General features: G+C 40.2%; 1 protein-coding gene and 1 pseudogene across 3 annotated transcripts in view; one reads left to right on the top strand and one right to left on the bottom strand.

Moving 5' to 3' along the window:
• Positions 1-16,271, bottom strand: part of EIF2B3 (eukaryotic translation initiation factor 2B subunit gamma) — a 143,053-nt gene that overhangs the window by 93,237 nt on the left and 33,545 nt on the right. For all 3 annotated transcript variants that reach the window (XM_055342097.1, XM_055342098.1, XM_055342096.1), the window contains one exon: positions 7,531-7,690. In XM_055342097.1, coding sequence (XP_055198072.1) covers positions 7,531-7,690 — 160 coding nt within the window. The remainder of the gene's footprint in view (positions 1-7,530; positions 7,691-16,271) is intronic.
• LOC129520874 (40S ribosomal protein S29-like) lies at positions 2,151-2,489 on the top strand (annotated as a pseudogene).

The raw sequence follows: 16,271 nt of genomic DNA, 5'->3' as shown, positions 1-16,271 counted from the left end.
TCGTTCCTCAGTTTCATCTGCAAAATTGGTATCATAATAGTGTCTACTTCACAAAGGCTTGTTATGAGGATTAAATCAGTTAATATTTGTAAAGCTCTATTAACACAAAGATTAAATAAAATGTTTTAAAAAATTAAACAGAATATATGCTCTCATTTGATCCTCACAACAATCAAATAAATCAAGGATTTAATACCTCTTTGGAAAAAGGAAAAAAAAGTTGAGCTCTAGAAAAATATTTCTTTTTTATAAGCAGGATCCATGCCCAATGTGGAGCCCAACATGGGGCTTGAACTCATGAACTCAAGACCAGAGCTGAGATCAAGAGCCTGACACTTAACCAACTAAGCCACCCAAATGTCCCTAGAAAAATAGTATTTCTATAGATGAATTTGTTTGCCTCGTACTGACAACTGCTACTACATAACTGAACATGTTTCAATGTTGGCTGCAGCTGCCTACACACCTAGAACCAAATGTATTACTCAAGTGTGTAATGTGTTTAGCCTAGGTGCTTGAAAGCATTCTTTCCTTCAGATGATTTCTAGTCATTTTATCATATGCAGTGTCTGAATCTAAATAGAGAAAAACTACCATGAAAGTTTTATGTTGGGGTGCTCAGCTGGCTCAGTCAGAAGAGCATGTGACTCTTGATCTCATGTTCATGAATCTGAGCCCCACATTGGGTGTAGAGATAACTTAAATAAACAAATAAACTTAAAAAAAATACGTTATATGTTTTTTTTTCAATAACTAGGATTTGTGAACTCCAAAGAAGGAAGGGTAATTCCAATTTGAAGGTAAGTTTTTTTTTTTTTTTTGAAGGTAAGTTTTACAGAAAATTTAGTTTGAAGCAAAATTTGCAGAGAATTTCAAATGTCACATAGTAGATATGACGTACATCAATTCACCCATTACAAGGAAATCTGAGAATATAACAGTCTGCAACAGTCTGATTATGAGCCAACAATTTAAAAAGAAACACAGTGATGTTATTTTTGGATATAATTTGGAGTTCTTGTTCTATCCAAGTCCTTCAGCCCACAAAACCTTGAATTACTGAATGTCCTGGGACCAGTGATTTCCAACAAGTCCATGTTTCAGCTATGTGCTCTTGACTCACATTCCTCACTCTCAGGGTCTCTCTCCTTCCTTGTATTTGCTTCCTTGTAGCTACCATAGTAACTGAGATTTCAGAATATGCTACAAATTATAGGAATTGGGAAAGGTTTTTTTTTTTCTGTTCTAACAAAGCAAATTCTACTTTTGGAGCAGAGCAGGTAACATCAGAATGTCCATCCTAAATAGACTACACAAATGAGATTAAGAAAACAGTTAATGGGATCCTGGGATCCCTGGGTGGCGCAGCGGTTTAGCGCCTGCCTTTGGCCCGGGGCGCGATCCTGGAGACCCGGGATCGAGTCCCACGTCGGGCTCCCGGTGCATGGGGCCTGCTTCTCCCTCTGCCTGTGTCTCTGCCTCTCTCTCTCTCTGTGACTATCATAAATAAATAAAAAAATTAAAAAAAAAAAAAAAAAAAAAAACAGTTAAAAAAAAAAAAAAAAAGAAAACAGTTAAAGGGTGCTTGGGTGGCTCAGGTCATGATCCCAGGACCCTGGGATTGAGGCCCTTAGCAGGAAGCCTGCTTCTCCCTCTCCCTCTGCCTGCTGTTCCCCCTGCTTGTGCTTTCCCTCTCTGTCAAATAAATAAATAAAATCTTTTAAAAAAAAGCTAAACGGAGAAAAATGGTTAAAACTATGAATTTCCATTAAAAAAATTCTGTCAACTATTCATATTTTTTCCTAGTTGATTTTTACTTCTGACTTTCTTTACCTTCTTGACCCTTCTATCTCCTCTATAGTCACTTACTTGTCCATTCATTCATTCAACTAATAAATATACTTGTGCACCTTTCCTGTGACAAGCATTATGTTTATAGTAGGGAATTCCAATTCATTTTATAAGGCTAGCATAATTAATGCCAAGACCAGACAAAAATGCCAAGACCAGACAAAAGTATTATAAGAAAGGAAAATTACAGGCATATTCATTTATTATGTAAGTACAAGGATCCTAAATAAAATATTAGCAAATCAAAACTAAAAATGTATATAGTAGCCCTTTTGCTTCATTGCAGCTGAGAGGGTAAGATGGGTTACCAGCAGTTCTACCGGAGTCATCTGGAAATCTGGTCGGGGTTCTTCTTGTTCTTGCCATGGCTGCTCAAATCAGCATGGTGTGATCTGAAATTCGGCCTCAATACATGCCGTTAGTGTTTCCATCAGTATACAAAGGATGTAGGCTTCATTAAGTTGTATTAAGAGAACTCCCTTGAATGGGTCATCCAAGATTCCTACCTTAATGCCAACTCATTGTATATAAAATAAAAATACTTCAATTATGGAAAAAAATGTAGACCGTAGATTTAAAGGGTTACAAATCTTTTTTTTTTAAGATTTTATTTATTTATTCATGACACACACACACACACACACACACACTCTGAGAGAGAGAGAGAGAGAGAGAGAGAGAGAGAGAGAGGCAGAGACACAGGCAGAGGGAGAAGCAGGCTCCATGAAGGGAGCCTGATGTGGGACTTGATCCTGGGTCTCCAGGATCATGCCCTGGGCTGAAGGCGGTGCTAAATGGCTGAGCCACCTGGGCTGCCCTAAAGGGTTACAAATCTGTTGTTTTTCATCCCTTCAAGAGGTAAGGTCTAGAACAGAAAATGGTATAGCCATCATATAAAATAGTATAGTGGTTCTTCAAAAAATTAAAAAATTACCATATGATTCAGCAATTCCACTTCTGGGTATACCACCCAAAAGAACTGGAAGCAGGGTTTCACAGAGAGATGTATACACCCCTGTTCATAACAGCATTATTCACAATAGCTAAAATGTGAAAGCAACCCAAGTGTCCACTGATGGAGTAACAGATAAGTAAAATATAATATATATATACACACAAGAAAATATTATTCAGCCTTAAAAATGAAGGCAATTCTGCAATATGCTAAACATAGATGAAACTTGAGGACATTTTACTATGTGAAATAAACCAGTGACAAAAAGATAAATACTGTATGACTCCACTTATACAGGGAACTTAAAATAGTCAAAATCATAGAGACAGAAAATATAATGATTATTTCTGGGGGCTATGTCTGAAAGGGGGAAATGGGGATTATTGTTTAATGAATATAGAGTCCCAGTTTCACGAGGTGGAGTTATGGAGAGGGATGATGGTGATGGCTGCACAATATTATAAATGTATATTTAATACCACTGAACTGTACATTTAAAAAAAGATGATAAATTTTCCATGTATCTTACCACCATAAAAAAAATTAAAGGAAAAGAAAGTGCTCGTAGGAGGGGAAAAAAAAGAGGTAAGGTCTAGTTCCCCATCCTTTATATCGAGACTGGCCTAGCAACTACTTTGAACAGAGTGCAATAGAAGTGACAGTCTGAGTTCCAAGCTTAGCTTCATGAGACTTTGTAGCTTCTATTACTCTTTTAGAACCTGCTGCTGTCATGTGAATAGCTTGGGCCTCCAGTACGGTAACAGACTAGATGCAAAGAGAAACTCAACTATTACAGCTGAGGCCCTAGACATATCAGTGAGCCCAACTGTGGTAGGTTGTCTCCAAGAATGCTAATTGCCTCTTGGTATTCACACCCTCCTGTATCCCCACCCACTGAATACAGGCTGGCCTAGCAACTTGCTTCTAACCAACAGAATATGGCAAAAGTGATGAGAAGTTACTTTTGTTATTCAGTCACATAACTTTGTAATTTCTGTCTTGCTAGAAGATTCTTTTCCTTGCTGGCTTTGGTGAAGCAAGTTGTTATGCTGAAGAGGCCCAAGTGATACAGAAATGAGGGCAGCCTCTGGCCAACAGCCAACAGCCAACAGCCAGTTAGAAACTAAGGCTTTCAGTCCAATTAGTCCGTAGGGAAATAAATTTCTGCCAATAAACAAATGAGCTTAGAAGGAAATCCTTGGGGAGGGGCAGTCTGGGTGGCTCAGCAGTTTGGCGCCACCTTCGGCCCGGGGCGTGATCCTGGGGCCCCGGGATTGAGTCCCGTGTTGGGCTCCCTGCGTGGAGCCTGCTTCTCCCTCTGCCTGTATCTTTGCCTCTCTCTCTGTCTCTCATGAATAAATAATTTAAAAAGGGGGGGGCGGGGAATCCCTGGGTGGCTCAGCAGTTTAGCACCTGCCTTTGGTCCAGGGCGTGATCCTGGAGTCCCAGGATCGAGGCCCGCATCAGGCTCCCAGCATGGAGCCTGCTTCCCCCTCTGCCTGTGTCTCTGCCTCTCTCTCTCTCTGTCTATCATGAATAAATAAATAAAATCTTTAAAAAATAAAAAGAAGAAGGAAATCCTTTCCTAGTTGAGTCTTCAGATGAGACCTCAACCCTAGATGACACCTTGATTTTAGTTTTTTAAGACTCTGAATCAGAGGGTCCAACCAAGTAAAGCCTGGACTCCTGACCCACAGTATTGTTTTAAGATGTTACATTTACGGTAACTTGTTATGCAGCAATAAATAACTTATACACTGGCAGCAACAGTTAATATATACTAGCTGATATCAGAAACGAGCCAACTCAGTTACAACAGGCCAAACTGCCAACCTAAAGAATCATGAACAAGCAGAAGATTACATACATTACATTACATTTATTTATTTGTTTGTTTGTTTATTTATTTATTTATGATAGTCACAGAGAGAGAGAGAGAGAGAGAGAGAGGCAGAGACACAGGCAGAGGGAGAAGCAGGCTCTATGCACCGGGAGCCTGATGTGGGACTCGATCCCGGGTCTCCAGGATCGCACCCTGGGCCAAAGGCAGGCGCCAAACCGCTGCGCCACCCAGGGATCCCCTCGTTTTGTTTTTTTTTTTTTTAATTTTATTTATTTATTCATGAGAGGCACACAGAGAGAGGCAGAGACATGGGCAGAGGGAGAAAGAGTCTTCCTGAAGGGAGCCCGATGTGGGACTTGACCCCAAGACCACGCCCTGAGCTAAAGGCAGACATTCAACCACTGGCCATCCAGGCTTGCTTCCCATTTTTTTTTTTTTTTGCAGGTTTTAATCAAACATCTTTAAAAATTCAATTTATTGGGGCATGTGGGTGGCTCAGTCAGTTGAGCGTCTGCCTTTGGATCAGGTAGTGATCCTAGGGTCCTGGGATCAAGCCCCACATTGGGCTCCCTGCTCTCTCCATCTGTTTCTCCTTCTGCCCCCTGCCCCATTTATGCTCTCTCTCTCTTGCTTGTTCTTTCTATCTCAAGTAAGTAAATAAATAAATAAAATCTTTTTTAAAAATTTCAATTTATTTAAACTAAAACAAAAAGCAGTTCACCCATTTCTCCCATCCCCCACTTACCACCTCTGAAAACCAGCAGTAATCTGTTCTCTGTATCTATGAGCTTGGTTAAAAAAATTTGTTTTAGATTCCACATGTAAAAGAGATCATATGATGTCTTTCTCTAACTTATTTCGCTTAGCATAATATCCTTGAGGTCCATTTGTATTGTTGCAAATGGCAAGATTTCAGTCTTTTTTATGGCTAAATAATATTCCATTGTGTACAGATACCACAATTTCTTTATCCATTCATGGACTGAAGGACATTTAGATTGTTTCCACATCTTTGCCACTACATATAATGCTGCAAGGAGTAAGGGGGTGCATGTATCTTTTTGCATTAGTGTTTTCATTTTCTTTGAAGTAATATTTAGAAGTGGAATCATTGTATCATATGGTAGTTCTATTTTTAATTTTTTAAGGAACTGCCATACTGTCTTCCAAAGTGGCTGTACCAATTTACATTCTCACCAATAGTACATGAGAGTTTCCTTTTCTACATATCCTCACCAACACTTATTACTTATCTTTTTGGTAATAGCCATTTTTTAAATGTAGACTCCATGCCCAGTGTGGAGCCCATTGTGGGACTTGAACTCACAACCCTGAGATTGAGACCTGAGCTGACATCAAGAGTTGGACGCTTAACCAACTGAACCACCCAGGCACCCTGGTAATAGCCATTCTAAAATGTACGAGATGATCTCTCATTGTGGTTTGCATTTCCCTTATGATTAATGATGTAAGGCATTTCCTTATGTGCCTACTGACCCCCTGTATGTTTTTTAGAAAAATGTCTATTCAAATCTCCTGCCCATTTTTTAATTAGATTGTTTGATTTTCTCTAATTAAGTTATATGAGTTCTTTATATATTTTGGATGTTACCCCTTATCAGATATATGACTTGCAAATATTTTCTCCAATTCAGTACACTGCCTTTTCATTTTGTTGATGGTTTCTTTTACTGCACAGAAGCTTTTTAGTTTGATGTAGTCCCACTTGTTTATTTTTGCTTTTCTTATTTTTGCTTTTGGTATTAGACAAAAAAATCAAGAGGACTTACGTCAACAAGCTTATGGCCTATGTTTTCTTTTAGGAATTTTATAGTTTCAGGTCTTAATTTAACTTTTTAATTAATTTTGAGTTAATTTTTGTGTACGGTATAAGATAGTGATCCAGGTTCATTCTTTTGCATGTGGATGTTCAATTTTCCCAACACTATTTCTTGAAGAGACTGTCCTTTCCCCATGGTATACTGGCTCCTTAGTCATAAACTGACCATATATGTGTGGGTTTAATTTTGTGCTCTTTACTCTGTTCCACTGATCTATGTGTCTGTTTTTATGCCAATACCATACTGTTTTAATTACTATAGCTTTATAATACAATTTGAGATCAGGGAGCACGATGCCTCCAATTTTGTTTTTTCTCAAGATTGCTTTGGCTCAGGTCATGATCCCAGGGTCCTCAGATTGAGCCTTGCATCGAGCTCTCTGCTCTATGGTGAATCTGCTATCTTAAAAAAGAAAATAGTTCTAAGCCCCTTCAAGTAAGGGACTATGTCTTTAAAAAAATTTTTTTTTAAGATTTTATTCATTTATTCACAAGAGACACACACACACACACAGAGGCAGAGACACAGGCAGAGGGAGAAGCAGGCTCCATGCAGGGAGCCCGACGTGGGACTCAATCCCGGGACTCCAGGATCTCGCCCTGGGCTGAAGGCAGGCTCTGAACCACTGAGCCACCCAGGGATCCCAGGGACTGTGTCTTATTTGACTTTATGTTGTCAACCCTTAGCACAGAGCCGGCAGTACAGACACTTCTCAGTAAATGTTTCTTTTTCCTTTTTTTAAAAGATTTTATTTATTTATTTGACAGAGAGAGAGAGCACAAGCAGAGGGAGCGGGAGAGGGATAAACAGGCTCCCTGCCGAGCAGGGAGCCCTATGCCGAGCAGGGAGCCCTATGCCAAGCAGGGAGCCCCATGCAGAGCTTGATCCTAGGACCCGGGGATCATGACCTGAGCCTAAGGCAGACACGTAACTGACTGAGCCACCCAGATGCCCCTCAGCAAATGTTTCTTAAGTGAAAGCATGAATGATAATAATAATAATTATAAAAACCCAATATACAAATAAATCAAACTCCTTACCTGCTTTTTTTTTTCCCTTTTGACCTGGAACTTGTTCTAAGTCATCTTGGCCTTTTCTCATTAACATGGCAAGTGATGCATCGTGAGCTCTGAACAGGTCCACAACTTCATGTAAGGCAACATCTGTTATCAGATCACAGCTCAGAACTAGTACATCTGTCTGTCAAATGGAGAAAGGGGAAGTCAATATCACAAAAGACAATAGATCACACAAGTCATTACAGGATAAACTTACAACGGCTTGGCAGCACACACAAACTGGACACTCACTTTCAAACCTTTTTTATAGCAGCAGAATAAGTAAAATAAATAGGGTTGTTTTAACTGAACTTTGCTAGGGGAGGGTCTGGAATATCTATCTCCTCTTGCGTGTGCCTTATTGCTGCCCAATCTGAGGCACCACTGGAATCCTGGGCTCTAAGAAACAGAGTCTGAAAACTACCACATTGTCTATTTCCATGTGGAATTAATGATCTTAAATGTATACATTCCTTTACAGTTTGAAAAGTATTTTCATATAGTCTGATGATTCCATATGGTTATGAAATACTATAAAGCACTCTGCTATAGTACTAGAAAATAAAAGAATGAATATAATGCCTATTTTTCAGGAGACCAATCTAAAATCTAACTAGTAACAATTACTATACAACCTCAAGTATGTATAAAATCACTCATTTAGGGATCCCTGGGTGGCGCAGCGGTTTGGCGCCTGCCTTTGGCCCAGGGCACGATCCTGGAGACCCGGGATCGAATCCCACATCGGGCTCCCAGTGCATGGAGCCTGCTTCTCCCTCTGCCTGTGTCTCTGCCTCTCTCTCTTTCTCTCTCTGTGACTATCGTAAATAAATAAAAATAAAAAAAAAATTAAAAAAAAATCACTCATTTAATTCTTATAACAATACCAAGGGGGAGGATTACTATTAATATTATTTGTTCCCATTTTTATGGATAAGAAATATGAGACCTGACTACCACAGGTCTGGCACATAATAGCCTTTTAGTAACTATATGATGAATGAATGAAAAAAATAAAAACAGATGTTCTCATGTGGTGGGTATTCTGATTGCATTTCTAGTAATTCAGATTAATTATAATAGCTAGTAATAGCAATTAATGTTTATTGAATGTATACTATTGGCCAGGAATTGTGATAACACTTTGCATGCATTTCCAATCTTTAGAATCCTATGCTATAAGCACTGTTATTATTTGTACTTTACAGACAAAGAAACAGGTTTACAGTAGCTAGGTAACTACCTAAGATCTAACAACCTGTAATGACTATTCATATAAATAAATAATCTTTATAGTGAATAGTGTCATTTACTTACTAATCAGAGTGTGTACACAGAGAGAAAGAGAGGCAGAGATACAGGCAGAGGGAATGAGCAGGCTCCTCGGAGGGAGCCCAATGTGGGACTTGATCCCGGGTCTCCAGGGTCATGCCCTGGGCTGAAGGTGGCACTAAACCACTGAGCCACCCGGGCTGCCCTAGATCTTAGATACTTTTAAATTTTGGTCTGTCTTATACCCACTACTACTATGGGTACTAGCTATCAACTAGAGTATCATATTTTAAGAGTTAGCTTTGGGGCAGCCCCGGTGGCGCAGCGGTTTAGCACCGCCTGCAGCCCAGGGCATGATCCTGGAGACCCTGGATCGAGTCCCACATCGGGCTTCCTGCATGGAGCCTGCTTCTCCCTCTGCCTGTGTCTCTGCCTCTCTCTGTCTCTCTCTGATTGAATAAATAAATAAAAATTTAAAAAAAAAGAGTTAACTTTGATAACTTTTTTTTAAAATTTTTATTTATTTATGATAGTCACACACACACACACACACAGAGAGAGAGAGAGAGAGAGAAGAGAGAGAGAGGCAGAGACATAGGCAGAGGGAGAAGCAGGCTCCATGCACCGGGAGCCCGACGTGGGATTCGATCCGGGGTCTCCAGGATCACGCCCTGGGCCAAAGGCAGGCGCCAAACCGCTGCGCCACCCAGGGATCCCAACTTTGATAACTTTTGATTAAAAAAGTACAATAAGAAGATTAAGGTGGTGCAAGAGCTGGAAACAGGACAGCTTAAAGAAGAGAAGTTGTTTAGTAGGGAAAAGATTTTGTGGGGAGACAGTGAGCATGACAAGGATTATGGGGTGGTGTTTAGGAAGAGATAATACCAGCCTTTATATACTTGGCAGCCTTAAGGAAAAACGAAATTTTACTTGACTAGCCCAAGACCAAACTAGGTAATGAGCAAATAGGTAAAACATGAAAAGTATTTTTGATTTCCATATTAACTTACATCGGTCAAAAAGAATAATTTTGTAAGGCAATGAGTTTCCCATCATAAGAAGTGCCCAGGCAGAAATTGGATTATCACTTGTAACAACTTATTTACTTAACATTTATGAGCACTTACTCTATGCTCAGCCAGGTCCTGTTCTGAAACATGGAGGGCACTTGGACTAGAAACTGTTAAAATGTAAGCATCTAAAAAAGGCTACTTAATATTTTTAAAACAAATTCCTATCTATACATTCTGTTACTACATTTCATCATAAATGCAGAAAACAGATTTGCTAAAACAATATGTTGAAAAACAAATTCCTTACATTTCAGTTTAAATTGACTACATGAGTGTTTCCCAATAGCACACGTGCAGCTTCCCAGAGGTGCCTCAGGTAAAGCCTGGTACTTATTGCTCTTTCTGAGTCAGCCAGGGTTATTTTTTGAGTTTCTGTATAAGTTTTGGTTTGGAATACAGGTTTTGCTACTTTAAAAAATCTGAAAAAGGGCAGCCCAAGGGTAGCCCAAGTGGCTCAGCGGTTTAGCACCGCCTTCAGCCCAGGGCCTGACCCTGGAGACCCTGGATCGAGTCCCACATCGGGCTCCCTGCATGGAGCCTGCTTCTCCCTTTGCTGTGTTTCTGCCTCTCTCTCTGTGTTTCTCATGAATAAATAAATAAAATCTTTTTAAAAATAATAAAAAGTCTGAAAAATATTTAACTAAATTATTCCAGGTTTAAGAGTAAAATAAATATCTACACGGAAATTTTTGTAAGTGGTTCCTACTTTTCTACTTTTTTTTAGATTTATTTATTTATTTACCCATTCATTCATTCGAGACACACACACACACACACACAGAGAGAGAGAGAGAGAGAGAGAGAGAGAGAGAGAGAGGCAGAGACACAGGCAGAGGGAGAAGCAGGCTCCATGAAGCGAGCCCAACGTGGGACTCGATCTCGGGTCTCCAGGATCACACCCTGGGCTGAAGGCAGTGCTAAACCACTGAGCCATCCGGGCTGCCCCTTTTCTATGATTTTAATTGAAAAATCAAGATTCCTTGTGAAATGGTGCAGCCACTCTGGAAAACTGTGTGGAGGTTCCTCAAAGAGTTAAAAATAGACCTGCCCTATGACCCAGCAATTGCACTGTTGGGGATTTACCCTAAAGATTCAGATGCAATGAATCGCCGGGACACCTGCACCCCGATGTTTATAGCAGCAATGTCCACAATAGCCAAACTGTGGAAGGAGCCTCGGTGTCCATCGAAAGATGAATGGATAAAGAAGATGTGGTGTATGTATACAATGGAATATACTCAGCCATTAGAAACGACAAATACCCACCATTTGCTTCAACGTGGATGGAACTGGAGGGTATTATGCTGAGTGAAGTAAGTCAATCGGAGAAGAACAAACAGTGTATGTTCTCATTCATTTGGGGAATATAAATAATAGTGAAAGGGAATATAAGGGAAGGGAGAAGAAATGTGTGGGAAATATCAGAAAGGGAGACAGAACATAAAGACTCCTAACTCTGGGAAATGAACTAGGGGTGGTGGAAGGGGAGGAGGGTGGGGGGTGGGGGTGAATGGGTGACAGGCACTGAGGGGGGCACTTGACGGGATGAGCACTGGGTGTTATTCTGTATGTTGGTAAATTGAACACCAATAAAAAATAAATTTATTTAAAAAAAAAGAAAAATCAAGATTCCTGGGGCACATGGATGGCTCAGTCAGTTAACTATCTAATTTCAGTTCAGGTCATGATCTCAGGGTCCTGGGAGAGAGCCCCTGTATCAGGCTCTGCAGTCAGCAGGGAGTCTGTCTCTCTCTGCCCCTTCCCTTGCTTGTCCTCTCTCCTTCTCTCTCAAATAAACAAACAAATAAAATCTTAAAAAAAATAAAATCAAGATTCCTGCTTTAGGTGGGGAAAACGGATTTCAACTCACATTCTACTATAGTAGAAAGTCATGTTTGCTAGAAAGTGAGGCTCAACCATAAGAATGCCTTGGCTTACTACTTGAAATTTCTTATTTTAAATATAGAATCTGTACTAGAACCATCATTTCTTTTTCTACATGTAACTCATTACTTAGTGCCTAAACAATTCCTTTGGAAAACCTCTTCAAGTTAAGAAGTTTAAATTTGGACTTTTTTCTACTCTTCTGCTTAAGGCTATCTGCTAAAAAAAATAAAATAAATAAAAATAAAATAAAAATTCCTAAGCTCACCATCCAGAAACCACCAAACATTAGCAAATCAGCCCATGTACATGAAAGCTAAGGAAGAGATAGGCCACAGAGTCCTACTTCTCACAACAAAGCTTAGGAAGGCTGAGAACATGGGCTATTATTAAAGACGTGTCACTACAGTAATACAGAAGTTGCCTCATTTCATTATAATAAAAATGACAGTTTGCTGAGAAAAAAAAAAACCCTCCTTTCTCTAATAAGCTGGTTGATTTCTGCAAACTGACTGTTCCACAATAAATTTAATTATCAAGTGTACTCCAAAGTGAAGAAAATGACCCCAGTGCAGATGCCTCTGATGTGGTGACAATGTTGTCTTGGAAAATAAATGCTGTTATCATTCAGTATCTGCAAAAAATAAATCTGTCAGTAAAGTGAATGCCAAACAAATTCTGCATAATTGTGAACAGTTGCAGCCTCATTTTTCTCTTTGCTTTTAGATGACTTTTTGCTAAGCTGAATGCAAAATCCCCAAGGAGCACAAGAAACAGACCCCTCCTCCCAATGTCTGGTTGCCATCTGTTCTCACTGTGAAAAGAAAGGCGTCAGTCGGAAAGGGCAGGCCTGGGATACAGATGGAGGTGCTATTCCGTCAGGCCCTCTTCTACCTCTATTCCCAGAAAATGCACCATCTAAGACTCAGTGAGGTCAAACACATTCCCATCCTCTTTACAACTCCACCACTTCCAAAGGAAAGTCTTTGCTGTTTGATCAATGTACTTTGTTTCCAAAGCTGGAAATCCTGGAATAAGAAATAAAAGGCTAACATCTTACATTCTTCATACTACTGCCTGTTTCTCTTTACATTTTTATAAAAGCTATAATAGAAAATCAATGACTATTGCTTTGATTTGTATTCTAACGAAGTAAAGCCTATTCTAGAAATGCAAAAATTCTTCTACTAACTGGAGCCCACAGAGAAAAAGTGGAAAAACTGTTAAGAGCCAGAGGTATTTCTGAATCACGTGTGATCACAGCCATGAATAAACACAGACTGTTTGGACTGTGAAATAACTGTATATCTGAAATGTAATTAACTTGAAAGTTCCCTGGGCACACCAATCCTCAGCTGCCTTGAGTTTCAGGGCATTAGTTCTTTTCTAACACTGATGGTAATGACTCTTTTGCAGAGACCAACTGGAATCTCCACAGACCTCCCTATTCAATATTCTAAGTTCTCAGTATCCCTTATCCCAAGCCTGTTCCTTTAGAGGAGACAAGGTAATGTCAAGGGCAAAAAGCACGGCTATAAAGGACAGCAAATGGGTGCACTTTGGACAAATTGGAAACATACAAGGTCTTTAAGGGAAGGTGAAGACAGCACGTTAGTGTTTGGGAAGAAATCAAGATACCCAGGAACTCAAAATTCAAATTCCTGCCAGTTAGTTTTGGCTAAAGCAAACAAATTAAGCTCAGAAAACCCATTTACAAAGCTATGGCAAAGCCCAAAATCTCTCATTACAAGAACATTTTCAATCAAGCCAAAACCACTGAGTAAAACTAGAAGAAAAAAAAACAAAAGTTAAGTCAGAAAACTGGATGTTATGTGTGTGTGGTGGTAGTGGTATGGTGGGAGGTGGTAAGAACTACTGGGAACAGCCCTCTCTTCTCTTCCTGGCAGCTGCTCCACGACAGATTGTTATAAATAACACAATCTGGCAATTTCCTATGGCACGGAGAAAAAAAAATACTTACTCCCCTGGGGGAAAAAAAAAAACAAACAAACGGTCAGGGCAAGGTAACCACACTTTTACCCACCCAGCACTTCCACAATGGCTATGATCCAAATCACCACTCTGCACTCCACCTCTGCCCATATGGAACTAATGAATTCAGCTATTTGGTTCAACTATGAACAGTCACAATTTATATTTCCTATGTGGTCCAATCCCAATCCAACCCTCAAGAGTAGTTTGATGCCGTAATAAACATCAATGTCGGGATCCCTGGGTGGCGCAGTGGTTTGGCGCCTGCCTTTGGCCCAGGGCGCGATCCTGGAGACCCGGGATCGAATCCCACGTCGGGCTCCCGGTGCATGGAGCCTGCTTCTCCCTCTGCCTGTGTCTCTGGCTCTCTCTCTCTCTCTGTATGACTATCGTAGATAAAAAAAAAAAAAAAAAAAAAAAATTAAAAAAAAAAAAAAAAAAAAAAACATCAATGTCTAACTGCTGGAGACCTCACCACGCTTGATTTCTGTTGAAAATGTTTGGAAAAGACTCCGAGTCTGCAGTTCCCAAAGTGCATGGCAAAGGGCCAACTGCCATTTTGTTTTTAATGAGGCTAGAGCATTAGGTACAGGAAGGGATGACCAACTCAGTCTCTAAGTAAGAAATGTGATAATCCTTAGGCTTAGAACTAAACATACTTCCTGTGTTCCTTAGTTTAATCAAAGTGTCATCACCACCAGAATCTGAAGTCAGAAATCTGGCCATAGTCTAGGGCTAAAATCCTCCCTTTCTTACCCAGATTCCCATCTCAACATCTTACTGGTCATCAAGTCCTCCTCCTCCCCCTCCCCCTCCTTTTTTTTTTTTTTTTAAGATTTGTTTACTTATTTTAAGAGAGAGCAATGTGAGGGAAGGGGCAGAGGGAGAGAATCTTTTTAAGCAGACTCTCTGCTGAGCAGGGAGCCTGAAGACATGGGCTTGATCCTATGACCCATGAGATCATGACCTGAGCCAAAACCAAGAGTTGGACACCCAACCGACTGAGCCACCTAGGAGCCCGCAAGTCCTCCTCTTTTATCTCCATTGCACTACCTTAGTTTAGGCCTCAAAATATTTTTCTGGTCTCTTTTTTTTTTTTTTTTTTTTTTTTTTAAATGCTGGGTTTTGTTTTGTTTTTTTAATTTTTTTTTTTTTATTTATTTATGATAGGCACACAGTGAGAGAGAGAGAGAGGCAGAGACACAGGCAGAGGGAGAAGCAGGCTCCATGCACCGGGAGCCCGACATGGGATTCGATCCCGGGTCTCCAGGATCGCGCCCTGGGCCAAAGGCAGGCGCCAAACTGCTGCGCCACCCAGGGATCCCTTTTTCTGGTCTCTTAGCTGGTCTCATTCACTCCAGTTTTCCCTTATTCTAATCCATACTCCAATTTCCACTACTTATTTCACTTCCTTACTAAAGGCAGCCTAAAACAGCATTCTCTAAACAAAAGAAAAAGTTGAACTTATTCACTTATTCTCACTTACTTTCAAAATTTATTTTAAATACATGAATCATGATAAGTGATAGAATATGCTCTTCAGATAACATACAAAAATTGATATTTTGATATTTTTAAAATAAGAGATAAAAGAACTAGAGATTCTAATATCTTCCTTTGGTACTCCATCCTGCACACCCCTTTGCTTTGAGATCACCTCATTTAGGGTATTATTGCTCTGTAAGACTGAGTTTAAATTCCTTAGCATGACATTAAAGGTCTTTAAATACCAGGGATCCCTGGGTGGCTCAGAGGTTTCATGCCTGCCTTTGGCCCAGGGCACAATCCTGGAGTCCCGGGATCGAGTCCCGCGTCGGGCTCCCGGCATGGAACCTGCTTCTCCCTCTACCTGTGTCTCTGCCTCTCTCTCTACGTCTATCATAAATAAATAAAAATAAATCTTAAGGGATCCCTGGGTGGCGCAGCGGTTTGGCGCCTGCCTTTGGCCCGGGGCGCGATCCTGGAGACCCGGGATCGAATCCCACGTCGGGCTCCCGGTGCATGGAGCCTGCTTCTCCCTCTGCCTGTGTCTCTGCCTCTCTCTCTCTCTGTGTGTGTGTGACTATCGTAAATTAAAAAATAAATAAATAAATAAATCTTAAAAAAAAAATAAAGGTCTTTACTCCACCTGCTTAATTCAGCCTTCTCTACCCCAATTCTCCTCCACATAGCTAATGTTAAAAAACTGCCAAAAATGCATTCCCCATTCTCTATTCTCACTCCACTACACAGTCATCCATCAAGTTTCAGGGCCTGTCGTAGTTATTTTAAAAGGCAGAGCCAATATATTATCTCTAGAGATGAACTTTTCTGATCCATTGCAGACCTTAAATCACTAGACTACATAGGTTTTTTTTTTTTTCCTAGACTGTGAGCTTCATAAGGAGCTCTTTTATCTTTTTATCTCCAGAGTTCACTCTAGTGCTGGCCAAAGAAGCATCAGCAAACGTTAGCACTCTTCTTGTTATTTCCCTCACCTTGTTTAAATGGACTCAAAAATGG

Source organism: Nyctereutes procyonoides, unplaced genomic scaffold, assembly GCF_905146905.1.
Source record: "Nyctereutes procyonoides isolate TBG_1078 unplaced genomic scaffold, NYPRO_anot_genome, whole genome shotgun sequence".
Taxonomy (NCBI): Eukaryota; Metazoa; Chordata; class Mammalia; order Carnivora; family Canidae; genus Nyctereutes; species Nyctereutes procyonoides.
This window is presented reverse-complemented; position numbering and strand designations above follow the sequence as displayed.